The sequence below is a fragment of the Lepidochelys kempii genome, chromosome 21, assembly GCF_965140265.1.
Source record: "Lepidochelys kempii isolate rLepKem1 chromosome 21, rLepKem1.hap2, whole genome shotgun sequence".
In the NCBI taxonomy this organism is placed as follows: Eukaryota; Metazoa; Chordata; order Testudines; family Cheloniidae; genus Lepidochelys; species Lepidochelys kempii.
In genome coordinates this window covers 18,753,963-18,780,738 of record NC_133276.1, presented here as the reverse complement: position 1 = coordinate 18,780,738, position 26,776 = coordinate 18,753,963, and the positions used below count along the sequence as shown (strand labels likewise).

General features: G+C 48.9%; 2 protein-coding genes across 4 annotated transcripts in view; both read right to left on the bottom strand.

Annotated features, from left to right (window-relative positions):
* The window catches only part of LZTR1 (leucine zipper like post translational regulator 1), a 298,705-nt gene extending 284,412 nt beyond the window's left edge, over positions 1–14,293 (bottom strand). For both annotated transcript variants that reach the window (XM_073319623.1, XM_073319627.1), the window contains exons 1-2: positions 14,060–14,293; positions 13,226–13,288 (exon numbers count right to left, since the gene is read on the bottom strand). In XM_073319623.1, the coding sequence (XP_073175724.1) occupies positions 13,226–13,288; positions 14,060–14,286 (290 nt within the window). In that variant the 5' untranslated portion in view covers positions 14,287–14,293. The remainder of the gene's footprint in view (positions 1–13,225; positions 13,289–14,059) is intronic.
* Positions 14,294–23,921: 9,628 nt separating this feature from the next.
* IPO9 (importin 9) overlaps positions 23,922–26,776 on the bottom strand; it is a 204,263-nt gene continuing 201,408 nt past the window's right edge. Inside the window, exon 23 of one of the 2 annotated variants that reach the window (XM_073320215.1) lies at positions 23,922–24,297. In XM_073320215.1, coding sequence (XP_073176316.1) covers positions 24,112–24,297 — 186 coding nt within the window. In that variant the 3' untranslated portion in view covers positions 23,922–24,111. The remainder of the gene's footprint in view (positions 24,298–26,776) is intronic. The other variant, XM_073320212.1, reaches the window with a different exon arrangement.

Here is a 26,776-nt window from a genome sequence, read left to right as displayed (position 1 = left end):
CAGTTTAAAGATTTGACACACAAAATCAGGAAGAATACGAAAATCCATATCAGAATACTTTTCAGAACAGAAGGAAATATTCAAAAGTTAAAAAAAACAAAACAAAACAAAGGAGAAAGAGATGAAGTTGAGTGTGTGGGGACGTGGGATACCGGGAGGAAACATGAGCAGGCGCGCGCGAGAGGGGAGAGCTCCTGCCTCATACTGAGAAAGAGGGACGATCAGCGATTTATCTCAAGTGCCTATACACAAATGCAAGAAGCCTGGGAAACAAGCAGGGAGAACTAGAAGTCCTGGCACAGTCAAGGAATTATGATGTGATTGGAATAACAGAGACTTGGTGGGATAACTCACATGACTGGAGTACTGTCATGGATGGATATAAACTGTTCAGGAAGGACAGGCAGGGCAGAAAAGGTGGGGGAGTTGCATTGTATGTAAGCGAGCAGTATGACTGCTCAGAGCTCCGGATTAGTCTCTGGATTAAGTTTAGGTTTCAGAGTAACAGCCGTGTTAGTCTGTATTCGCAAAAAGAAAAGGAGTACTTGTGGCACCTTAGAGACTAACCAATTTATTTGAGCATGAGCTTTCGTGAGCTACAGCTCACTTCATCGGATGCATGCAATTTCCACGGCATGCATCTGATGAAGTGAGCTGTAGCTCACGAAAGCTCATGCTCAAATAAATTGGTTAGTCTCTAAGGTGCCACAAGTACTCCTTTTCTTTTTGCGATTAAGTTTAGAAGTGTGAGCAAAAACGGTGATGTCGTGGTGGGAGTCTGCTATAGACCACTGGACCAGGGGGATGAGGTGGACGAGGCTTTCTTCCGGCAACTCACGGAAGTTACTAGATCGCAGGCCCTGGTTCTCATGGGAGACTTAAATCACCCTGATAACTGCTGGGAGAGCGATATAGCGGTACACAGACAATCCAGGAAGTCTTTGGAAAGGGTAGAGGACAATTTCCTGGTGCAAGTGCTGGAGGAACTAACTAGGGGCAGAGCTCTTCTTGACCTGCTGCTTACAAACTGGGAAGAATGAGTAGGAGAAGCTAAAGTGGATGGGAACCTGGGAGGCAGTGACCATGAGATGGTCAAGTTCAGAATCCTGATACAGGGAAGAAAGGAGAGCAGCAGAATACGGTCCCTGGACTTCAGAAAAGCAGACTTTGACTCCCTCAGGGAACTGATGGGCAGGATCCCCTGGGAGAATAACATGAGGGGGAAAGGAGTCCAGGAGAGCTGGCTGTATTTTAAAGAATGCTTATTGAGGTTACAGGGACAAACCATCCCGCTGTGTAGAAAGAATAGTAAATATGGCAGGCGACCAGCTTGGCTTAACAGTAAAATCCTTGCTGATCTTAAATACAAAAAAGAAGCTTACAAGAAGTGGAAGACTGGACAAATGATCAGGGAGGAGTATAAAAATATTGCTCAGGCATGCAGGAGTGAAATCAGGAAGGCCAAATCACACCTGGAGTTGCAGCTAGCAAGAGATGTTAAGAGTAGCAAGAAGGGTTTCTTCAGGGCAACAAAAATGATTAGGGGTCTGGAACACATGAGTTATGAGGAGAGGCTGAGGGAGCTGGGATTGTTTAGCCTGCAGAAGAGAAGAATGAGGGGGGATTTGATAGCTGCTTTCAACTACCTGAGAGGTGGTTCCAGAGAGGATGGTTCTAGACTATTCTCAGTGGTAGATGAGGACAGGACAAGGAGTAATGGTCTCAAGTTGCAGTGGGGGAGGTTTAGGTTGGATATTAGGAAAAACTTTTTCACTAGGAGGGTGGTGAAACACTGGAATGCGTTGCCTAGGGAGGTGGTGGAATCTCCTTCCTTAGAAGTTTTTAAGGTCAGGCTTGACAAAGCCCTGGCTGGGATGATTTAATTGGGGATGGGTCCTGCTTTTGAGCAGGGGGTTGGACTAGATGACCTCCTGAGGTCCCTTCCAACCCTGATATTCTATGATTCTAAGTTAGCAACAAGAAGAAAGTCAAGGAAAGTGTGGGCCCCTTACTGAATGAGGGAGGCAACCTAGTGACAGAGGATGTGGAAAAAGCTAATGTACTTTTTTGCCTCTCTCTTCACAAACAAGGTCAGCTCCCAGACGACTGCACTGGGCAGCACAGCATGGGGAGGAGGTGACCAGCCCTCTGTGGAGAAAGAAGTGGTTCGGGACCGTATTGTGCTGCTCTCCTTTCTTCCCTGTGTCAGGATCCTGAACTCGACCATCTCATGGTCACTGCCTCCCAGGTTCCCATCCACTTTAGCTTCCCCTACTCATTCTTCCCAGTTTGTGAGCAGCAGGTCAAGAAGAGCTCTGCCCCTAGTTGGTTCCTCCAGCACTTGCACCAGGAAATTGTCCCCTACCCTTTCCAAAAACTTCCTGGATTGTCTGTGCACCTCTTTATTGCTCTCCCAGTAGTTAGGGCTGCATGCTCAAGTTTACCTTCTATAGTTTCTGACTTCTGAGTGCTCAACTATGCAACCTTAACACTTGTCTACATGGTACGTTACTGCATGGCAAGCCAGAGTGTCACTCTACAGCATGCTAGCTTGCTGCGTAGTAACATCTCGTGTGGATACTGCTACACCCCTGGTCTACACTATGAGATTAGGTCGAATTTAGCCACATTAGGTTGATTTTATAAGCAATGTGGCTAAAAAACAACCCCGTTCCGTCGACCTAAAAGGGTTCTTAAAATCAACTGCTGCGCTCTTAAAATCAAGTGCTAAAATCGATCTTGCTGGATCCAATTTGGGGTACTGCAAAAGACGTAGCGTTCTGCAATTCGACGGAATTGTCCTCCTAAAGCAATCCCAGAGTGCTCCAATGTGACCGCTCTGGACAGCACTTTTCAACTCTGATGCACTAGCCTGATACACAGGAAAAGCCCCGGGAACTTTTGAATTTCATTTCCTGTTTGGTCAGCGTGGCAAGCTCAGCAGCACAGGTGACCATGCAGTCCCAGAATCAAAAACGAGCTCCAGCATGGAGCGAATGGGAGACACTGGATCTGATTGCTGTATGGGGAGAAGAATCTGTGCAGACAGAACTCCGATATATATGCCAAAATCGCACAGGGTGTGGTGGAGAAACGCTACACCAGGGACACACAGCAGTGCCGCGTGAAAGTTAAGGAGCTGAGGCAAGGCTATGAAAAGACAAAGGAGGCAAATGGTTGCTCTGGGTCAGAGCCCCACTCATGCCGCTTCTATGATCAGCTGCATGCCATTTGTAGCCAGACAGCCAGCCCCCCCCTCTCAGACCAGCACTGCTGGGAACACAAGGGAGCCAAAACAACAGGGCACTTAACATCAATTCCAGCACAGCCTTTGAAGCTGTGAGAAGCACAGGTGTGCTGCTACAATGTGCCTCTGGGAACATATACAACAATTAGGCTCACAGCAGACAGAGAAGCTGTGACAGACATGGCTCTTAGCCCCTACTAAATAGCGTGATGCACACACCCCAACATCCTAGGTGGGAAAATATTTACTCTAATAAAAGGAATGTCCAGTAGTTGAAACTTGTTGTTTCTCTCCCTTGCAAGTGTAAACTACTCTTGCGAGAGCTGGCATCGCCCAGACAGACCAGCCCCAATTTGGCATAAGAAAGGAGAAAGAGAATAAAGGAGTACAGAGATTCATAGATTCATAGATACTAAGGTCAGAAGGGACCATTATGATCATCTAGTCCGACCTCCTGCACAACGCAGGCCAGTATGGGACCTACAGCACCATGATTTTTGCGTGCTTTTCACTATCTATCTGCTGGTCAGATAAGTGACAGCCTCCCAAGGCTTCTGCAGCTAAGAGGGTCCCTAAGCCTTGTCCCTTATTCGTCTTTCCGCGGAATTGAGTGACCAATCCTGGCTTGGCACCGCTGGAATCGAGAGACGCAAGGAGGGTAAGAAGCACACACACCTGATCTCCTATCTTTAGTGTACACATATTTTGAAATAGAGCTCTATACTTTGTTTTTTCTCTTTGGGATTGTGGCTTCAGTTTTGTAACTTGTTTGTGTGTGTAACATCTCTACATTTAAATAAGTAGGCACTAGCAATTTTGTAACCACATGATTAGAATCTAGTTTAATAAATTTTGGTAACCATTTGTGCATAAGCCTGACTTGTTTCTCTGGTTTACTGTAAAGCAGCCAACACAATTAAAGAACCTCAGCCGTTTTGGCTATAAAGCCTGGCCATTAGGTGAGAGTACTAAGAGCCTAGCGTTGAGTTGTGCCGCCTCCACGGGGCAAACTCTTGGGGCACCTGTCAGTCAATCCTGACTGCCCACTGCGAAGGAGCTCTGAGCTCTAGCAGTTAAAGTCACGGGTGTTTAGGACCTTGGGGCATCCGTCAGCTTAGCCTGGGCTGCCCGCCGCGAAGGGACAGTGCGTCCTAGCGGTTAAAGTCACGGATGGTATAAAACGGGCATAGCTGGCACCTCACCAAACACCCTTGGCCATCGGCTAACACCATTCTAGTGGGGGACCCTACCACTACCCCATCACTATCCATGAACACCTGCAAGGGGGGAGTCTCATGCAACACTGAGGAGGAGTTTGTGGATGAGGAAGAGAAAGAAGAGGAGAATGAGCAGCAGGCAAGCAGAGAATCTGTTCTCCCCAGCAGCCAGGACCTTTTCATCACCCTGGAGCCAATACCCTCCCAAGGCGAGTTCCCCGACCCTGAAGCCGGAGAAGGCACCTCTGGTGAGTGCACATTTGTAACTACACTACAGGGGTTAAAAGCAATTGTGTTTAATGTTTGATTTGCCCTGAAGAATTGGGATGCGTTTGCAGCCAGTACAGCTACTGGAAAAGTCTATTCACATGTCTGGGGATGGAGCAGGAATCCTCCAGGGACATCTCCATGAAGCTCTCCCGGAGATACTCTGAAAGCCTTTGTAGAAGGTTTCTGGGGAGGGCTGCCTTATTTTCTCCTCCACGGTAGAACACTTTACCATGCCAAACTAGTAGCAAGTAGTCTGGAATCATTGCAGCAGAAAGCATGGCAGCGAATGTTCCTGGGTTTTGGTCACATTCATGCACCATTCGGTCTTTATCTTTCTGTGTCAGCCTCAGGAGAGTGATATCATTCATGGCCACCTGGTTGAAATAGGGGAATTTTTGTAAGGGAACAATAAAAGGACCCTGTGCATGCTGGGCTGTTTGTGCTTGACTAAAAGGGATCATCCCAGAGAATAGCCACCCAGTGGGGTGCGGGAGGGGAGGGGTGTGCTGCACATCCACCCCAAAACTACAGCCCCTCCTTTTAAATGGCAAACTCAACCAGCATTGCTTGCTATGAGAAAGGAGGGCACTGCAGTTTGAAACCATTACCACATGTTATGAAGGCAGAAGAAGCCAACCCTGTGTATCCTTTGGCTTACCATGGCTGCCTGGAAACGGAATTCTGTTGCCCAGCTGTGTGTGATGTGTCACCATACCAGCAGACTCTCAAAATAAAAGGCAAAATGCGACCTTGTATCTAAAGCACATGTGCTGTCTGCTGTGAATTGCTTGATTCACTGTGAGTCTCCCTTTTGTTCTCAGAAATGTATCCTCTTAAATTTTACTCTCCCTTTTTATCCCCCCTGCAGGTGCAAATGTTCCTAGGCTCCCCGTATCATCTCCATCCCTGAGGTTATCGCAGATTAGAAGTCAGAAAAAAAACCGCACTCGCAATGACATGTTTTCTGAGCTCATGCATTCCTCCCGCACTGATAGGGCACAGTTGAATGCCTGGAGGCATTCGGTGGCATAGTCCAAGAAAGCAATCAGTGAGTGTGATCTGATCACGCAGGAGGCGATATTGAGGCTAATGGGGGAGCAAAGGGACATGATCAGACGTCTGGTGGAGCTGCAGGAAAGGCAACAAGAGCACAGATTGCTGCTGCATCCATTGTATAACTGCCTGCCCTCCTCGCCAAGTTCCATATCCTCCTCACCAAGACGCCCAAGAACACAGGGGAGGGAGACTCCAAGCACTCAGCCACTCCACTCCAGATGATGGCCCAAGCAACAGAAGGCTGCCAAGTGATCTCTCTCCTACCATCTATCTCCACCCTCTGACAAACAGAGGCTAGGGACACCATTCCTTACCCATCCTGGCTAATAGCCATTAATGGACTTAACTAGATAAATTCATGGAGGTTCTCTTTTAAACCCTGTTATAGTCCTAGCCTTCAACAACCTCCTCAGGCAAGGAGTTCCACAGGTTGACTGTGCACTGTGTGAAGAAGAACTTCCTTTTATTTGTTTTAAACTTGCTACCCATTAATTTCATTTGGTGGCCCCTAGTTCTTATATTATGGGAACAAGTAAATAACTTTTCCTTATTCACCTTCTCCACACCACTCATGATTTTATAGACCTCTATCATATCCCCACCCCATATCCTCTATCATATCCTCCTCTTTTCCAAGCTGAAAAGTCCTAGCCTCTTTAATCTCTCCTCATATGGGACCCATTCCAAACCCCTAATCATTTTAGTTGCCCTTTTCTGAACCTTTTCTAATGCCAGTATATCTTTTTTGAGATGAGGGGACCACATCTGAACGCAGTGTTCAAGATGTGGGCATACCATGGATTTATCTAAGGGCAATAAGATATTCTCCGTCTTATTCTCGATCCCTTTGTTAATGATTCCTAACATCCTGTTTGCTTTTTTGACTGCTGCTGCACACTGTGTGGACGTCTTCAGAGAACTATCCACGATGACTCCAAGATCTCTTTCCTGATTAGTTGTAGCTAAATTAGCCCCCATCATATTGTATGTATAGTTGGGGTTATTTTTTCCAATGTGCGTTATTTTACATTTACCCACATTAAATTTCATTTGCCATTTTGTTGCCCAATCATTTAGTTTTGTGAGATCTTTTTGAAGTTCTTCACAGTCTGCTTTGGTCTTAACTATCTTGAGCAATTTGGTATCATCTGCAAACTTTGCCATCTCACGGTTTACCCCCTTCTCCAGATCATTTATAAATAAGTTGAATAGGACTGGTCCTAGCACTGACCCTTGGGGAACACCACTAGTTACCCCTCTCTATTCTGAAAATTTACCATTTATTCCTACCCTTTCTTCCCTGTCTTTTAACCAGTTCTCAATCCATGAAAGGATCTTCCCTCTTATCCCATGACAATTTACGTAAGAGCCTTTGGTGAGGGACCTTATCAAAGGCTTTCTAGAAATCTAAGTACACCATATTCATTCAAACAGCTTTGATTTGTAGTGTGGCTACAATAAGCAATGTGGCCTTGTCCTGCCCTCCTCCCCCACCCCACCCGGGCTACCTTATCAGTGATAAAGCAGCCTTCCAGACTTAGGGTGTCCCAGGTCAGAAACAACATACTGTAATATTTTACATTTACACAGTACCTTCCAATCGAAAACACTTTGCATTGTTCTGCATGGAACTGTGCAATACATAAGCACCAGTGAACTGCAGTAGATTCTGGGGTGGGAAAGGTAACAGCCAATTGGTATACAAAGATGCCACAACAGTGTAGAGAAGGGAAATTTTGTGCAATGGCACCAGGACAGACCATAACTCTTAATGTTAAGGACGATGCACACACCAGACTTTAAGTTTAAGGGTTCAGCTATTATCTTAAATCCACAGACAAGAGAGCTTCAATATTAAGATTTACTGAGACTATATTCAGACAACCACACAGAACTCAATTTCTTTCCCTTAAAAATCAGGGTCAGAGTCAACTTTACTTAGATTTGAACTTGTCTCTTCAGGGAGAGAAAATATTTCAACTCTGGAGTTTGCACTACTAGAAAATTCTTTTAGCAGCGCCCAGAAGCAGAATTTTCCTGACAACCCCTCCTGATAACCATGAAGGACGGTAACAAAAAAATTAGGGGAAGATGTTTTTCTCCCTCTGTGGTGCTGCTTTCTGTTCTCTCAACACAAAAGCTAACATAATACCTTATATTTTCAATCCACTTTGAAGAACAAACAAACCCCATAAGAGTGGTAACTAATACCCCACTTTCGCTGACAGGGTATCTGAAAGAACGGAGAGTGGAAGTCACAGAACCACCACATTGTCAGTGTGAAGGAACCAGTAGCAACATTACCAGAGCGGGTGGAGCCTCTGCGCAGGAAGTGAGCAAGGAAGTTGGAGAGTGGATTTTGAGAGAGGGATATGGGAATTATGACAGGAAAGTCACAGGGAACTGGGAGGCGGAGGGTCAGACAAGTCTGACTAGACTTGCCTGGAGAGGTGGGTTGAGTGAAGAAGGGGTAGTAGACCTTGGAGGAGGGAACCTCAGGAGAGTGCAGTGTGGTGTCCCTAGTCCCAGAAGCTCCCCACACATGGTGGGCTTGGGAGGGGAGAGAGTCAGAGAAAATGTGGGATTTCCAAAGTCAGCCCGGTAACTCAGCAGTAAGGATTGGTGCCTAGAGGTGATGTAAGACAAAGACAAGTCATGGCACAATATGTTTGTGTAACTTTAAATAAATTACTCATGAGTTTATAAATTATTCTGCGCCAAAAAATAAAAATTCAGCACACAATATTTTAAAATTTTGCAAAATTCTGCATATTTCATTTGTCAATAAATAAATGTGGAGGCTCCAGAATGGCAGTGGACGTTACAGGCCACTGGCTGCACAGAGGTGGGAGATCACCCTGCAGCCCACCCTGGGACACGGACTCAGCAGTGAGGCTGCACCTGAACCTGATACACCACAAGAGCCAGGCTGACCCCACAAACACCCCGGGTTCCTGCCCCTCCACACCAGATGCACCAAGATAGCAAGCGATAGGGACAGTCTCACACACACACCCAGCCCTGGCCCCCGATACAGATGTGGGGCAGGCAGGCTCAGCCCAGCAGGATCCAAGAGTTGAGGGGTTTACTGTGGGGGGATCCAGGTGTGGGACGAGAGGGTTCTGTGTGGCACAATCTGGGTGCGGGCAGCTCGGTGTGAGAGACTTCCGGATGTAGGGGGAATGGGACTCTTCAGGGAGAACCAGGTGAAGTGGTTGGGGCTCAGCACAGAGGGCCTGGTGGGGGTCCGGATGGGATGGGGCTCAGCAGGGGGGACTCAGCAGGGGTGTCCAGATGCTGCGGGAGTGGGGTTTGGTAGAGTAGGGTTCTGGGTGCAGCTGGCTGGGCTCAGTGGGGTGGAGCTCCAGGAGTGGGGGGCTCGTCAGGTTGGTCCAGATGCATGGGGCTCCTTGGGGTGGGGGTTTGAGTGTGGCGGCTCAGTGGTGATGGTCTGGATGCAGGGAGGAAGGGGAGGACTTGGCAGGAAGGGGGCTCCGAATTCAAGGAGTGAGGCTCAGTGGGTGGGGGTTCAGCTGCAAGGGGCTCAGCAGGGGGAATTCTGAGTGAGGGGGGTAACGGTCAGCAGGGAGGGGTCTGGGTATGGGGAGATGCAGATGAACGGGGGTTGGACAGACAGGGGAGCAGCTCCTCATACAGTGACCCCCTTCCCCCACAGCTTAGGAGCAATGGGAGCAGGAAGCAGAGAATGTGGGGGTGTACAGCCAAGGGAGGTTTCTGGGGGTGGGTCTGACCTGGCCCAGGCTGCTCCTTGTAGGGGAAGAGGAAGTCCCAGTACAGGGTATGAGCCACCGGCAGGGGCATTGCCAGCCCCACATCCCTCTGGTCATGTACCTCTCTGCTGGCTGCTCTGAGCGCCCAAAACGATGCACCTGCGCTGTTCAGGAGGGGTGCATGACCACTCTTATGGCTTCCCTTTAGTTCCCCATCAGAAGTAATTGTTCTGCAGGGAAACAAAGAAATCTGCAGGAGACATGAATTCTGTGCATGCACAGTGGTGCAGAATTCCCGCAGGAGTAATAAAGAATAAGCTCAAGCTAGGCTTACATAGGCAGGGTAAGATGAGCAGTTGCTGTGTATTTCTCTAACACTTCCAATTCCATGTTAGATTATATTTGTTCTAAGTGTAAGAAATAAGAATTTATTTCCTCTAAGACTAAGCCTGATATGTGCCACTAAAGTATTTAGAGACCTGATTGCTGTTTCTCACAGCGACACTACATAATTACTATATGCTAGAGGAGGAGTTCTCAGGACAAATTTTTTGGTGGCTTCAGAGTGTGGCCACCAACTCTTGCTGGCGGCCACTCTCACACTTTTTCCTAGAACACTTAATTAGCTCTAGGAAAAACAAATAAATATACACATATACATGTCCAAATCATGGTAATTTATTTATTGCTAGCTAGTAAGTCTGCTGTGAAAAGTGATACTTGTATGTGTTTTAATATCACCTTTCACAGCAGACTTACCAGCTAGCATTAAACAAACATACAAGTATCACTTTTCACAGCAGACTTACTCAGCCCTGGCAAGCCTGGATTCTTTAACACCTGATACGATGAAGTTATTTCTATTTAAATTACTAAAAGCTATCTATTGAAGGCTCTAGAAACCCTAGCACACCAATAATAATAAATACAAAGCTATCTCAGCAGTATTGAAATGATTAATTAAACGGGAACTCGGCAGGCCACTTACAAGCTCCTTCTTGCCCTTTCATAGCAGTGGGGAAAACACCCTTCAGCTCTCTCCAAAAACCCTGCAGAGCAGATAGATTTTGCAGTGTGCCCAAAAGATCACTAAATTCAGCCTATTTCAGACCAACAATGGGGGGAAAAAAAAAGAGTCTCAGACTTTTCACTGAGAATTCCCTACTTGCCACTGCCCCTTCTTTAATGAGAGGCCTCCAGCTCATGCACCTCTGCTGACCCTAGCTGTAGCAATATGACCCAGGGAGAGAGGCACGCTCTCAGGTAGGCTGACCTAGACTTTATAAGTTATGATCACCTCTTGAGCGCCATCAGGAGACCAACAGACAACCAGTGAAGAGCCCAGAGCACTGACGTCACATACTCCAAATGAGGTGGCCTGCTCAATAAGCACGCCCCTGCATTCCTCACAGGCATTAGGATCTGACTGGTTTAAGGTGCACCACATATTGCAACAATCTAATCTTGAGGTGACAAAAGACTGGATAAGAGTGGCTTAGAATCATAGAATACCAGGGTTGGAAGGGACCTCAGGAGGTCATCTAGTCCAACCCCCTGCTCAAAGCAGGGCCAATCCCCAATTTGGCCCCCCTCAAGGATTGAACTCACAACCCTGGATTTAGCAGGCCAATACTCAAACCACTTCAGTCTACAACTGAAAGGAAAGGTTCCTGTTCCCTAGCTGGATGGTGATGATAAAGAGCTGACTAGTATGCTGCTATAATGCAAGTGTCAAACAGCAGCCACAGGTGTAGAATTACCACACAAGTGCCAAACCCTGGCAACCAATAGAGTTATAGGTTGTCAATCAGAAAGGCCAAATCACACTTGGAGTTGCAGCTAGCAGGAGTTGTTAAGAGTAACAAGAAGGGTTTCTTCAGGTATGTTAGCAACAAGAAGGAAGTCAAGGAAAGGGTGTGCCCCTTACTGAATGAGGGAGGCAACCTAGTGACAGAGGATGCGGGAAAAGCTAATGTACTCAAAGCTTTTTTGCCTCTATCTTCACGAACAAGGTCAGCTCCCGGACTACTGCACTGGGCAGCACAGCATGGGGAGGAGGTGACCAGCCCTCTGTAGAGAAAGAAGTGATTCGGGACTATTTAGAAAAGCTGGACGAACACAAGTCCATGGGGCTGGATGTGCTGCATCCGAGAGTGCGAAAGGAATTGGCAGATGTGATTGCAGAGCCACTGGCCATTATCTTTGAAAACTCATGGCAATCGGGGGAGGTCCCGGATGACTGGAAAAAGGCTAATGTAGTGCCCATTTTTAAAGAAAGGGAAGGAGGAGAATCCTGGGAACTACAGGCCAGTCAGCCTCACCTCAGTCCCTGGAAAAATCATGGAGCAGGACCTCAAGGAATCAATTCTGAAGCACTTAGAGGAGAGGAAAGTGATCAGGAACAGTCAGAATGGATTCACCAAGGGAAGGTCATGCCTGACTAATCTAATTGCCTTCTATGATGAGATAACTGGCTCTGTGGATGAGGAGAAAGCAGTGGACATGTTATTCCTTGACTTTAGCAAAGCTTTTGACATGGTCTCCCACAGTATTTTTACCAGCAAGCTAAAGAAGTATGGGCTGGATGAATGGACTATAAAGTGGATAGAAAACTGACTAGACCATCGGGCTCAACAAGTAGTGATCAATGGCTCCATGTCTAGTTGGCAGCTGGTATCAAGCGGAGGGCCCAAGGGTTGGTCCTGGTTTTGTTCACTATCTTCATTAATGATCTGGAGGATAGTGTGGATTGCACCCTCAGCAAGTTTGCAGATGATACTAAACTGGAAGGAGAGGTAGATATGCTGGAGGGTAGCGATAGGATACAGAGGCACCTAGACAAATTAGGGGATTGGACCAAAAGAAATCTGTTCAAGGTTCAACAAGGACAAGTGCAGAGTCCTGCACTTAAGACGGAGAATCCCATGCACCGCTACAGACGAGGGACCGAATGGCTAGGCAGCAGTTCTGCAGAAAAGGACCTAGGGGTTACAGTGGACAAGAAGCTGGATATGAGTCAACAGTGTGCCCTTTTTGCCAAGAAGGCAAATGGCATTTTGAAATGTATAAGTAGGGGCAGTGCCAGCAGATTGAGGGATGTGATCGTTCACCTTTATTCAACACTGGAGAGGCCTCATCTGGAGTACTGTGTCCAGTTTTGGGCCCCACACTACAAGGAGGATGTGGAAAAATTGGAAAACATCCAGCGGAGGGCAACAAAAATGATTAGGGGACTGGAACACATGACTTATGAGGAGAGGCTGAAGGAACTGGGGATGTTTAGTCTGCAGAAGAGAAGAATGAGGGGGGATTTGATAGCTGCTTTCAACTACCTGAGAGGGGGTTCCAAAGAGGATGGATCTAGACTGTTTTCAGTGGTAGCAGATGACAGAATGAGGAGTAATGGTCTCAAGTTGCAGTGGGGTTGGTTTAGGTTGGATATTAGGAAGAACGTTTTCACTAGGATGGTGGTGAAGCACTAGAACGCGTTACCTAGGGAGGTGATGGAGTCTCCTTCCTTTGAGGATTTTAAGGTCAGGCTATGATTCTATGAATACAAATAGCATATCCACACCATAGTATGCTAAATCTAAACCTGGGTGGTTGCATAACATACCCCTAATATTAACAGGCATAGCGAGAGGCAGGGCTAGCAGGGAAGCTGCCTGGCACCACCACAGGCCAGCCAAGGAAGTAGCACTTACCCGTTGTCACCACCAAACACGTAGATGGCATCCCGATAGGCAACCACGGTGTGTTTGCTGCGCCTGAGAGAGAGTCCGTCAGACACTCGCAAGGGGAGACCTGGCCCTGCCCCCACCCCGTGACCCAGTCACTCGATGATCCCCTCTCCGCCAGGCCACCACCCACCCCCCGACCCTCCCCCCTCTCAGCCGGGCCCCCACCCACCCCCCGACCCTCCCCCTCTCCGCCGGGCCCCCACCCACCCCCCGACCCTCCCCCTCTCCGCCGGGCCCCCACCCACCCCCCGACCCTCCCCCTCTCCGCCGGGCCCCCACCCACCCCCCGACCCTCCCCCTCTCCGCCGGGCCACCACCCACCCCCCGACCCTCCCCCTCTCCGCCGGGCCCCCACCCACCCCGTGACCCACCCCCTCTCCGCCGGGCCCCCACCCACCCCGTGACCCACCCCCTCTCCGCCGGGCCCCCACCCACCCCCCGACCCTCCCCCTCTCCGCCGGGCCACCACCCACCCCGTGACCCACCCCCTCTCCGCCGGGCCCCCACCCACCCCCCGACCCTCCCCCTCTCCGCCGGGCCCCCACCCACCCCGTGACCCACCCCCTCTCCGCCGGGCCCCCACCCACCCCCCGACCCTCCCCCTCTCCGCCGGGCCCCCACCCACCCCCCGACCCTCCCCCTCTCCGCCGGGCCCCCACCCACCCCCCGACCCTCCCCCTCTCCGCCGGGCCCCCACCCCAGCGCTGCCCCGCACACTCGGCTCTGCCCACTCTCAGCCCCACCCCGGCCACCCACGTAACCCCGTCCCCAGGCTGGCGCGGCTCCTCATCGCCTCACCTGGCCCCGACGAACTCGTCGCAGGGCGGCAGGCGGCGCCACCGATGCACCGTCTCGAAGGGCCCGAAGTTGAGGGTCAGGTACTCCACGCTGTCGGAGCAGCTGTGATCGAACTCCACGCTGGGCGCCACCTTGGAGCTCCCGGCCCCTCCGCCCGACGCGGCGCCGGCCGCCGCCATGGCCCAGCTCGCGCGGACAGGTCTGGCCCCGCCGCAGCTCACGCACATGCGCAGGGGACCGGGCGCTGGGCGGAACAGCGGGAGCACTGCCCCCTGCGGCCAATAACTCCCGGCGTGCCCCGCGCCGTCAGGGAACTACAACTCCCGGCGTGCCCCGCGCCGAGGGCTCGGGGGTTGGTGTCTCCGGCTCTTCGACCCAGCCGGGGCAGCAGCCAGATAGAAACGTCCTCTGGTTCCGCCCACCCCGGCGTCCGCCCCCGTGCCCTGGGCTCCAGCGGGCCCGGCCACCGCGGCGCAAGGAGAGCGGGAGGCGGGGTCGGTCGCTGCTCGGGCCCTGGGGCCGCCCCACGCCGGTGGTGCTGGGAGGGGAAAGACCGCAGCGGGTCAGGGGAGGGAGCTTCCGGCCCTGCTGCAGAGGCCCGCGCTTGGCTGATCAGTTCCTGGGGCAGGACCCTGGCTCTGCCTGCGGCCCCTCGGGGCTGTGGTAACAAAGAACAAGCTGGCGGCCCAGTTAAGGGCCCGCATGGGGGGCACAGTTCCATACTGGTGCTGCAAAAACAACAAGGAATCCTGTGGCACCCTAAAGACTAACAAATTTATTAGAGCATAAGCTTTGGTGGGCTATGACCCACTTCTTCAGATCTATGGAGTGAAGATTACAGTGGGCAGGCATAAATATACAACAGAAGAAACGATGGGAGTTGCCTTACCAAGTGTGGGCTGATGATTCAATCATAGACTATCAGGGTGCGAAGGGATCTCAGGAGGTCATCTAGTCCAACCCCCTGCTCCAAGCAGGACCAATCCCCAATTAAATCATCCCAGCCAGGGCTTTGTCAAGCCTGACCTTAAAAACCTCTAAGGAAGGAGATTCCACCACCTCCCTAGGTAACGCATTACAGTGTTTCACCACCCTCCTACTAAAAAAAGTTTTTCCTAATATCCAACCTAAACCTCCCCCACTGCAACTTGAGACCATTACTCCTCGTTCTGTCATCGGCTACTGCTGAGAACAGTCTAGATCCATCTTCTTTGGAACCACCTTTCAGGTAGTTAAAAGCAGCTATTAAATCCCCCCTCATTCTTCTCTTCCGCAGACTAAACAATCCCAGATCCCTCAGCCTCTCCTCATAAGTCATGTGTTTAAGACCCCTAATCATTTCGAGACCCCTCTGCTGGACATTTTCCAATTTTTCCACATCCTTCTTGTAGTGTGGGGCCCAAAACTAGACACACTACTCCAGATGAGGTCTCACCAGTGTCGAATAGAGGGGAACGATCACGTCCCTCAATCTGCTAGCACTGCCCCTACTTATACATCCCAAAATGCCATTGGTCTTCCTGGCAACAAGGACACACTGTTGACTCAGATCCAGCTTCTGGTCCACTGAAATCCCTAGGTCCTTTTCCGCACAACTCCTGCCTAGCCATTCAGTCCCTAGTCTGTACCGTTGCATGGGATTCTTCTGTCCTAAGTGCAGGATTCTGGACTTGTCCTTGTTAAACCTCATTAGATTTCTTTTGGCCCAATCCTCTAATTTGTCTAGGTGCCTCTGTATCCTATCGCTACCCTCCAGCATATCTACCTCTCCTCCCAGTTTAGTGTCATCTGCAAACTTGCTGAGGGTGCAATCCACACCATCCACCAGATCATTAATGAAGATATTGAACAAAACCGGCCTGAGGACCGACCATTGGGGCACTCCACTAGATACCGGCTGTCAACTAGACATGGAGCCATTAATCACTACCCATTGAGCCCGACAATCTAGCCGCTTTCTGTCCACCTTATAGTCCATTCATCCAGCCCATACTTCTTTAACTTGCGGGCAAGAATACTGTGGGAGACCATGTCAAAAGCTATGCTGAAGTCGAGGAACAACATGTCCACTGTTTTCCCCTCATCCACAGAGCCAGTTATCTCATCATAGAAGGCAATTAGATTAGTCAGGCATGACTTGGCCTTGGTGAATGCATGCTGACTCTTCCTGATCACTTTCCTCTCCTCTTAATGCTTTAGAATTGATTCCTTGAGAATCTGATCCATGATTTTTCCAGGGACTGAGGTGAGGCTAACTGGCCTGTAGTTCCCAGGATCCTCCTTCTTCCCTTTTTTAAAGATGGGCACCACATTAGCCTTTTTCCAGTTGTCCGGGGGCTCCCCTGATTGCCATGAATTTTCAAAGATAATGGCCAATGGCTCTGCAATCACATCCGCCAACTCCTTTAGCACTCTCAGATGCAGCGCATCCGGCCCCATGGACTTGTGCTCGTCCAACTTTTCTAAATAGTCCCGAACCACTTCTTTCTCTACAGAGGGCTGGTCACCTCTTCCCCATGCTGTGCTGCCCAGTGCAGTAGTCTGGGAGCTGACCTTGTTCGTGAAGACAGAGGCAAAAAAAAGCATTGAGTACATTAGCTTTTTCCACATCCTCTGTCACTAGGTTGCCTCCATCATTCAGTAAGGGGCCCACACTTTCCTTGACTTTCTTCTTGTTGCTAACATACCTGAAGAAACCCTTCTTGTTACTCTTAACATCTCTTGCTAGCTGCAACTCCAGGTGTGATTTGGCCTTCCTGATTTCACTCCTGCATCCCCGAGCAATATTTTTATACTCTTCCCTGGTCATTTGTCCAATCTTCCACTTCTTGTAAGTTTCTTTTTTGTGTTTAAGATCAGCAAGGATTTCACTGTTAAGCCAAGCTGGTCGCATGCCATATTTACTATTCTTTCTACACATCGGGATGGTTTGTCCCTGTAACCTCAATAAGGATTCTTTAAAATACAGCCAGCTCTCCTGGACTCCTTTCCCCCTCATGTTATTCTCCAAGGGGATCCTGCCCATCTGTTCTCTGAGGTGATTCTCAGGTTCCCTCATGTTATTCTCCCATCACGGGACCCTAGGCTTCAGGGACCATGAAGAAAAAACTCAGGGGGAAATTTCTGCTCAGATGATCTACCAAGTGATTCTGGACTCCAGGTAAGGGATTGGTCATGGGAGTAATATTTTCCCTGATGCAAAACTGCCAGAGCCTAATAGCCTCCTGACACTGCACATTGGAGTGTGTACCCCTTCCCCTCCCTCCCCCCACCTGTTCACATAAAACATTACAATGGTATTGTCGGTGAGTATGAGAATGGGTGAGTCCCTGATGTAATCTTAAAAGGTCTGACAGGCATTCTAGATGGCACGAAGCTCCAGGAAGTGTACTGTTCTGACCACACACCTTTAGTTTTCAGCAACCCTAGATGCCCTCCCCAACCTATTCAGGAGGTATCAATGACTGTATTGGTGGTTGGTGGGGATTGAGACAAAGGAACATCTTGGCATATGTTGTGCTGAATCATCCACCACTGTAAGGAGTCTAGGATCGGCAGGGGAGTCAGAGCAACCTGTCCAAGGAGTGATGATTCTGATAACGGACCAACTTCAGCCACACCTGAAAAAGGACACAGGCGCAGCCTGGCATATTGTACTACCTGTGTGTATTCATCCATATGACCTGGCAGCCTCAAGCAGACTCAGGTTGTGGCTGAGGATTGAGACTGCAGCTCCAGACATAGGTGGTAGATTGCCTGGAATTGTTCAGGCAGTAGAAATGCTCTCAAACTTGTAGAGTCTATCAGGAATCCAATTAACTTCAAGTTGGAACCAATGCTGACTGACTGCTGTTTAGGATGAGACCTAGACAATCAAGTGGACATAGTGTGACGTGAACAAGTGAGAAGACTCCCTCACTGGACTTGCCCCTCAATAATCAATCATCCAGATACAGGAAAATATGAATTTCCCTCTTCCTGAGGTACACTGTAACCACAATCATATACTAGGTAAAAACCCAGGAAGAGGAAGACAGGCCAAAAGGCAACATACCATACTGGCCATCCACAACAAACCTGAGGAACCTACTGTGGCTCAAGAGAATTGCTACATGGAAATCAGTGTCCTGCAGGTCAAGAGCAGAAAACCAGTCATCACGATTTAAGGTGAGGAAGCTAGCTGCTAAGGGGGCCATAAGAATCCCATTATCTCATGTATTTGTTAAGATCATGGAGGTCAACGATAGGTCTCATTCCTCCCTTGGACTTGGGAAAAAACAGTTACCTACCATTCGTAACTGTTGTTCTTCAAGATATGTTGCTCATGTCCATTCCATGTTAGGTGTATGCTCACCCACATGCATGGCTGCTGGGGATTTTTGCCTTAGTGATATTCGTAGGGCTGGCTCTGGGACCCCCTGGAGCTCATATGCCAGTATATTAGGCATTGCTGGCCCTGCACCCTCTCAGTTCCTTCTTGCTGTCAACTCCAACAACAGGATAGAATCATAGAATATCAGGGTTGGAAGGGACCCCTGAAGGTCATCTAGTCCAACCCCCTGCTCGAAGCAGGACCAATTCCCAGTTAAATCATCCCAGCCAGGGCTTTGTCAAGCCTGACCTTAAAAACCTCTAAGGAAGGAGATTCTACCACCTCCCTAGGTAACGCATTCCAGTGTTTCACCACCCTCTTAGTGAAAAAGTTTTTCCTAATATCCAATCTAAACCTCCCCCATTGCAACTTGAGACCATTACTCCTCGTTCTGTCATCTGCTACCATTGAGAACAGTCTAGAGCCATCCTCTTTGGAACCCCCTTTCAGGTAGTTGAAAGCAGCTATCAAATCCCCCTCATTCTTCTCTTCTGCAGGCTAAACAATTCCAGCTCCCTCAGCCTCTCCTCATAAGTCATGTGTTCTAGACCCCTAATCATTTTTGTTGCCCTTCGCTGGACTCTCTCCAATTTATCCACATCCTTCTTGTAGTGTGGGGCCCAAAACTGGACACAGTACTCCAGATGAGGCCTCACCAATGTCGAATAGAGGGGAACGATCACGTCCCTCGATCTGCTCGCTATGCCCCTACTTATACATCCCAAAATGCCATTGGCCTTCTTGGCAACAAGGGCACACTGCTGACTCATATCCAGCTTCTCGTCCACTGTCACCCCTAGGTCCTTTTCCGCGGAACTGCTGCCTAGCCATTCGGTCCCTAGTCTGTAGCTGTGCATTGGGTTCTTCCGTCCTAAGTGCAGGACCCTGCACTTATCCTTATTGAACCTCATCAGATTTCTTTTGGCCCAATCCTCCAATTTGTCTAGGTCCTTCTGTATCCTATCCCTCCCCTCCAGCGTATCTACCACTCCTCCCAGTTTAGTATCATCCGCAAATTTGCTGAGAGTGCAATCCACACCATCCTCCAGATCATTTATGAAGATATTGAACAAAACCGGCCCCAGGACCGACCCTTGGGGCACTCCACTTGATACCGGCTGCCAACTAGACATGGAGCCATTGATCACTACCCGTTGAGCCCGACAATCTAGCCAGCTTTCTACCCACCTTATAGTGCATTCATCCAGCCCATACTTCCTTAACTTGCTGACAAGAATACTGTGGGAGACCTTGTCAAAAGCTTTGCTAAAGTCAAGAAACAATACATCCACTGCTTTCCCCTCATCCACAGAACCAGTAATCTCATCATAAAAGGCGATTAGATTAGTCAGGCATGACCTTCCCTTGGTGAATCCATGCTGGCTGTTCCTGATCACCTTCCGCTCATGCAAGTGCTTCAGGATTGATTCTTTGAGGACCTGCTCCATGATTTTTCAAGGGACTGAGGTGAGGCTGACTGGCCTGTAGTTCCCAGGATCCTCCTCCTTCCCTTTTTTAAAGATTGGCACTACATTAGCCTTTTTCCAGTCATCCGGGACTTCCCCGGTTCGCCATGAGTTTTCAAAGATAATGGCCAATGGCTCTGCAATCACAGCCGCCAATTCCTTCAGCACTCTCGGATGCAACTTGTCCGGCCCTATGGACTTGTGCACATCCAGCTTTTCTAAATAGTCCCTAACCACCTCTATCTCCACAGAGGGCTGGCCATCTCTTCCCCATTTTGTGATGCCCAGCGCAGCAGTCTGGGAGCTGACCTTGTTGGTGAAGACAGAGGCAAAAAAAGCATTGAGTACATTAGCTTTTTCCACATCCTCTGTCACTAGGTTGCCTCCATCATTCAGTAAGGGGCCCACACTTTCCTTGGCTTTCTTCTTGTTGCCAACATACCTGAAGAAACCCTTCTTGTTACTCTTGACATCTCTTGCTAGCTGCAGCTCCAGGTGTGATTTGGCCCTCCTGATATCATTCCTACATGCCCGAGCAATATTTTTATAGTCTTCCCTGGTCATATGTCCAACCTTCCACTTCTTGTAAGCTTCTTTTTTATGTTTAAAATCTGCTAGGATTTCACTATTAAGCCAAGCTGGTCGCCTGCCATATTTACTATTCTTTCGACTCATCGGGATGGTTTGTCCCTGTAACCTCAACAGGGATTCCTTGAAATACAGCCAGCTCTCCTGGACTCCTTTCCCCTTCATGTTAGTCCCCCAGGGGATCCTGGCCATCCGTTCCCTGAGGGAGTCGAAGTCTGCTTTCCTGAAGTCCAGGGTCCGTATCCTGCTGCTTACCTTTCTTCCCTCTGTCAGGATCCTGAACTCAACCAACTCATGGTCACTGCCTCCCAGATTCCCATCCACTTTTGCTTCCCCTACTAATTCTTCCCAGTTTGTGAGCAGCAGGTCAAGAAGAGCTCTGCCCCTAGTTGGTTCCTCCAGCACTTGCGCCAGGAAATTGTCCCCTACGCTTTCCAAAAACTTCCTGGATTGTCTATGCACCGCTGTATTGCTCTTCCAGCAGATATCAGGAAAATTAAAGTCACCCATGGATAGGACGACGACGGGTCATGGAATGGACTTGAGCAACACATCTCAAAGAACATCAGTTACAAAAGGTAGGTAACCGTTTTTTCTTCTTTGAGTGCTTGCTCATGTCAATTCCATGTTAAGTGACTCACAAGCTTTATTCCTAGAGGTGGGATCGGAGTTCACGGACATGCTGTTTGCAACACTCCTCTGCCGAAGCTGGCATCATCCCGGTACTGCTTTGTGATGGCATAATGAGATGCGAAGGTGTGGACTGAAGACCAGGTAGTGGTTCTGCAGATGTCCTCGATTGGTACCTGCCTGAGGAAAGCCATTGATAAAGCTTGCGCCCTTGTGGAATGGGCCGTCACAATAGCCAGTGGTGACATCCCTGCTTGCTCATAGCAGAACTTGATGCAGGCAGTTATCCACAAGGCAATTCTCTGGGAGAAAACCAGCAGACCTTTCATCCTGTCTGCCATTGCAATGAAGACCTGTGTCGACTTGTGGAAAGGTTTGGTTCTCTCAATATAAAAGGCCAGCACCCTTCTAATATCCAGAGTATGCAATCTGCGTTCCTCGCTGGATTTGTGAAGTTTTGGAAAAAACACTGGTAGGAATATAAAAAGCCCACTCCTAAGCAACCAGAGGAGCTAGCAAACAGGAGTGGCTAACAAGGCAGTTTTCCGAGGGAGTTCTCCAGGTGAAGGAGGAGCGATTACGTGACCATTGGGGTAAGCTTGTTGTCCGTAGTGTGTGTCTGTGCTTGTGGTGTGCTTGCTTCTTGACTGAAATATACCGTGTGCCCTGTTTGTTTGTTTCAGGGACCGTGTGCTGACCATTTGTGTGCTGAGCCTAACAGCCTGCTAGGCAAGGCTGAGAGCTGAGAGCTTCTTAAGAAGGCTGTGAGCCCTAACCCTTTTAGCACTCATCAACCCTTAATCAGGGGGCGGGGCTACTCAGGGAGACCAGGGCTTTAAAAAGCCTGCTCCTAAGCGACCAGAGGAGCTAGTGAGCAGGAGCAGCTAACATGGGAGTTTTGTGAGAGATCTCCAGGTGAAGGAGGAGCGATTATGTGACCCTTGGGGTAAGTTTGTTGTCTGTAGTGTGTGTATCTATGCTTGCTGCTTGACTGAAATATACCATGTGCTCGGTTTGTTTGGGGGACCATGTGCTGACCATGTGTGTGCTGAGCCTAGCGGTATGCTAGGCAAGATGTGACGTTATTGACATGAACTGTGACTGTATAGATCATTCTTGCACCCAAGGTCCTGTAGTGGTACCAAATCTTGTACAAAGGAGGTCAAGTAAGATGTCTATGAAAAGGTTATGATTTCCTGGTTATGATTATGCTATCTCTATGCATGTATCATTTTTGTATTTAGTTATAAGTATTGGCTCTATATTGTCTGTATTTCAAACTTGTGCTATGCTTCTAGGTGACGCCCCAGACGATGTGGCATCAGCACTGCCTAGCCTGCTTGATGGCCCATTAAGGACCATCAGCTATACAACTGATCCATTGAGAGAAGGCAGATACACCTTGTGACTCAGTAAGGCATGCAGGAACATGCCTATGGACAGAACTCTAAGGTTTTTCCATGCCGTGGGCTGGGTAGCTTGTGTCTGGAACAAAGGAAGCACAAGCCACATGGCAAAAGGGTATAAAAGGCATCATCATCATCTCCATTTTGTCTTCAATCCTGCTTCTTACCTCTGGAGGAACTTTGCTACAAACTGAAGCTCTGAACAATGGACTGAGTGACCCATCCCAGCTGTGGATGTATTCCAAAGACTTGATTTGAACCGGCAGTTTATTCCATCGCTGCAACAAATCTGAACCAAGAACTTACTGATCTGAACCAATTAATTACTGGATGTAATTAATTCAATTTAACCAATTTTAACTCTCATCTATATTTCTTTTTATGAATAAGCCTTTAGATTTTAGATTCTAAAGGATTGGCAACAGCGTGATTTGTGGGTAAGATCTGACTTGTATATTGACCTGGGTCTGGGGCTTGGTCCTTTGGGATCGGTAGAACCTTTTTTCTTTTACTGGAGTGTTGGTTTTCATCACCAGTCGTCCCCATAAGGAGTGGTGCTTGTGGTGATACTGAGAAACTGGTGTGTCTAAGGGAATTGCTTGTATGACTTCTGGTTAGCCAGTGGGATAAAACCAAAGTCCTCTCTGTTGGTCTGGTTTGGTGTGCAAAGGACCCCCAGCCTTGAGCTGTGACTGCCCTGCTCTAAGCAATTTGTCCTGAATTGATATTCAGTAGTGTCCTACCAAACACCGCTTTGATACACAAGACTGAGAGCTTCTTAACGAGGCAATGATCCCTAACCCTATTAGCACCCATCAACCCTTAAACAGGGGGCAGGGCTACTCAGAGACCAGGGCTTTAAAAAGCCCTCTCCTAAGTGACCAGAGGAGCTAGCGAACACGAGCAGCTAACAAGGAGCTTTGCAAGGGAGTTCTCCAGCTGAAGGAGGAGTGATTACGTGACCCTTGGGATAAGATTATTGTCTGTAGTGTGTGTATTTGTGTTTGTGGTGTGCTTGCTGCTTGACTGAAATATACCGTGTGCTCTGTTCATTTGTTTGGGGGACCATGTGTGTGCTGAGCCTAGCGGCCTGCTACGCAAGGCTCAGAGCTTCTTAACGAGGCTGTGATCCCTAAGCCTTTTAGAACCCATCAACCCTTCACCAGGGGGCGGGGCTACTCAGGGAGACCAGGGCTTTAAAAAGCCTGCTCCTAAGCGACCAGAGGAGCTAGCGAACAGGGGAGTTTTGCGAGGGAATTTACAGGGGGAGTGTGAGCAGGGGCTAGAACTCAGCATTCTTTAAACATAAAAGCCAGAAACACCCCTTGATATAAACAAAACGACGACAAAGGAACCAGCTGCAGGAGGAAAAAGAGAATGCGGGCAGAAGTCCAGGAACAGAGTGGGGGCTACCCAGTTTATTGCACGAAATGCTGCATGTATGATTCCCTGCCCTATGGGCAGGAGGTGTATGTGTGCACTGGGTGCAAGGAGCTCCTGGCCCTCAGAGACCTTGTACGGGCTTTGGAGACCAGAGTGGCTGAACTGGAGGAACTGAGGGAGACAGAGAGGTACATAGATGAGACTTCCTCACAGTAGAATGGTCCCACCCCAGGTCTGACAGCCTTTGTGCTGTTGAGGAAGATGAAAGTCCCAGGGAAGGAGAGTATCTAACTGGAACAGAGGGAAATAATCCCATAGTTGGAACCCTCCTTCCAGATGATGTTGTGGTATCCTCTTGCACTGAGGATACCTCTCCGGGTGTGGGAACTCCAGCTATTAGAAAGAGACAGGTATTAGTAATGGGCAATTCAATCATTAGAAACATAGATAGCTGTGTTTGCGATGACCAGGAGAACTGCAAGGTGACTTGCCCACCTGGTGTGAAGGTTGTGGATCTCTCGAGACATCTGGATAAACTGATGTGTAGTGCTGGGGAGGAGCCAGTGTTGTGGTACATGTAGGTACCAATGACATAGGGAAAAGTAAGAGAGAGGTCCTGGAGCCCAAATTTAGGTTGCTAGGTAAGAGACTGAGGTCCAGGACCTCCATGGTACCATTCTCTGAGATGCTCCCAGTTCCACATGCAGGACCAGTTAGACAGGCAGAACTGCAGAGTCTCAATGCGTGGATGAGACAATGGTGTAGGGAGGAGGGGTTTAGATTTATTAGGAACTGGGGAAACCTTTGGGAAAGGAGGAGCGTATGCAGGAAGGATGGGCTCCACCTAAACCAAAATGGAACCAGATTGCTGGCACTTAACATTAAAAAGGTCGTAGAGCAGCTTTTAAACTAAGGGCTGGGGGAAAGCCGAAAGGTGTGGAGGAGCCATGGTTTGGACATCCCTTAGGGGAGGATCTATTAATAGAATCATAGAATATCAGGGTTGGAAGGGACCTCAGGAGGTCATTTAGTCCAACCCCCTGCTCAAAGCAGGACCAATCCCCAACTAAATCATCCCAACCAGAACTTTGTCAAGCCTGACCTTAAAAATATCTAAGGAAGGAGATTCCACCACCTCCCTAGGTAACGCATTCCAGGGTTTCACCACCCTCCTAGTGAAAAAGTTTTTCCTAATATCCAACCTAAACCTCCCCCATTACAACTTGAGACCATTACTCCTTGTTCTGTCATCTGCTACCAATGAGAACAGTCTAGATCCATCCACTTTGGAACCCCCTTTCAGGTAGTTGAAAGCAACTATCAAATCCCCCCTCATTCTTCTCTTACGCAGTCTAAACAATCCTAGTTCCCTCAGCCTCTCCACATAAGTCACGTGTTCCAGTCTCCTAATCATTTTTGTTGCCCTCCACTGGATGTTTTCCAATTTTTCCACCTCCTCCTTTTAGTGTGGAGCCCAAACCTGGACACAGTACTCCAGATGAGGCCTCACCAATGTCGAATAGAGGGGAACGATCACGTCCCTCAATCTGCTGGCAATGCCCCTACTTATACATCCCAAAATGCCACTGGCCTTCGTGGCAACAACAGCACACTGTTGCCTCATATCCAGCTTCTCGTCCACTGTAACCCCTAGGTCCTTTTCTGCAGAACTGCTGCCGAGCCAGTTGGTGCCTAGTCTGTACCAGTGCATGTTCTTCCGTCCTAAGTGCAGGACTCTGCACTTGTACTTATTGAACCTCATCAGATTTCTTTTGGCCCAATCCTCTAATTTGTCTAGGGCCCTCTTTATCCTATCCCTACCCTCCAGCGTATCTACCTCTCCTCCCAGTTTAGTGTCATCTGCAAACTTGCTGAGGGTGCAATCCACACCATCCACCAGATCATTAATGAAGATATTGAACAAAACCGGCCCGAGGATTGACCCTTGGGGCACTCCACTTGATTCGGCTGCCAACTAGACATGGAGCCATTGATCACTACCCGTTGAGCCTGACAATCTAGCCAACTTTCTATCCACCTTATAGTCCATTCATCCAGCCCATACTTCTTTAACTTGCTGGCAAGAATACGGTGGGAGACAGTGCCAAAAGCTTTGCTAAAGTCAAGGAACAACACGTCCACTGCTTTCCCCTCATCCACAGAGCCAGTTATTTCATCATAGAAGGCAATTAGATTAGTCAGGCATGACTTGCCCTTGGTGAATCCAAGTTGACTGTTCCTGATCACTTTCCTCTCCTCTAAGTGCTTCAGAATTGGTTCCTTGAGGACCTGCTCCATGATTTTTCCAGGGACTGAGGTGAGGCTGACTGGCCTGTAGTTCCCAGGATCCTCCTCCTTCCCTTTTTTAAAGATGAGCCCTTTTCCTACATTAGCCCTTTTCCAGTCGTCCGGGACCTCCCCTGATCGCCATGAGTTTTCAAAGATAATGGTCAATTGCTCTGCAATCACATCCGCCAACTTCTTTAGCACTCTCAGATGCAGCGCATCCAGCCCTATGGACTTGTGCTTGTCCAGCTTTTCTAAATAGTCCCAAACCACTTCTTTCTTCACAGAGGGCTGGTCACCTCCTCCCCATGCTGTGCTACCCAGTGCAGCAGTCTGGGAGCTGACCTTGTTCGTGATGACAGGCAAAAAAAGCAGGGAGTACATTAGCTTTTTCCACATCCTCTGTCACTGGGTTGCCTCCCTCATTCAGTAAGGAGCCCACGCTTTCTTCTTGTTGCTAACAAACCTGAAGAAACCCTTCTTGTTACTCTTAACATCTCTTGCTAGCTGCAACTCCAGGTGTGATTGTTGCCTTCCTGATTTCACTCCTGCTTGCCCGAGCAATGTTTTTATACTCTTCCCTGGT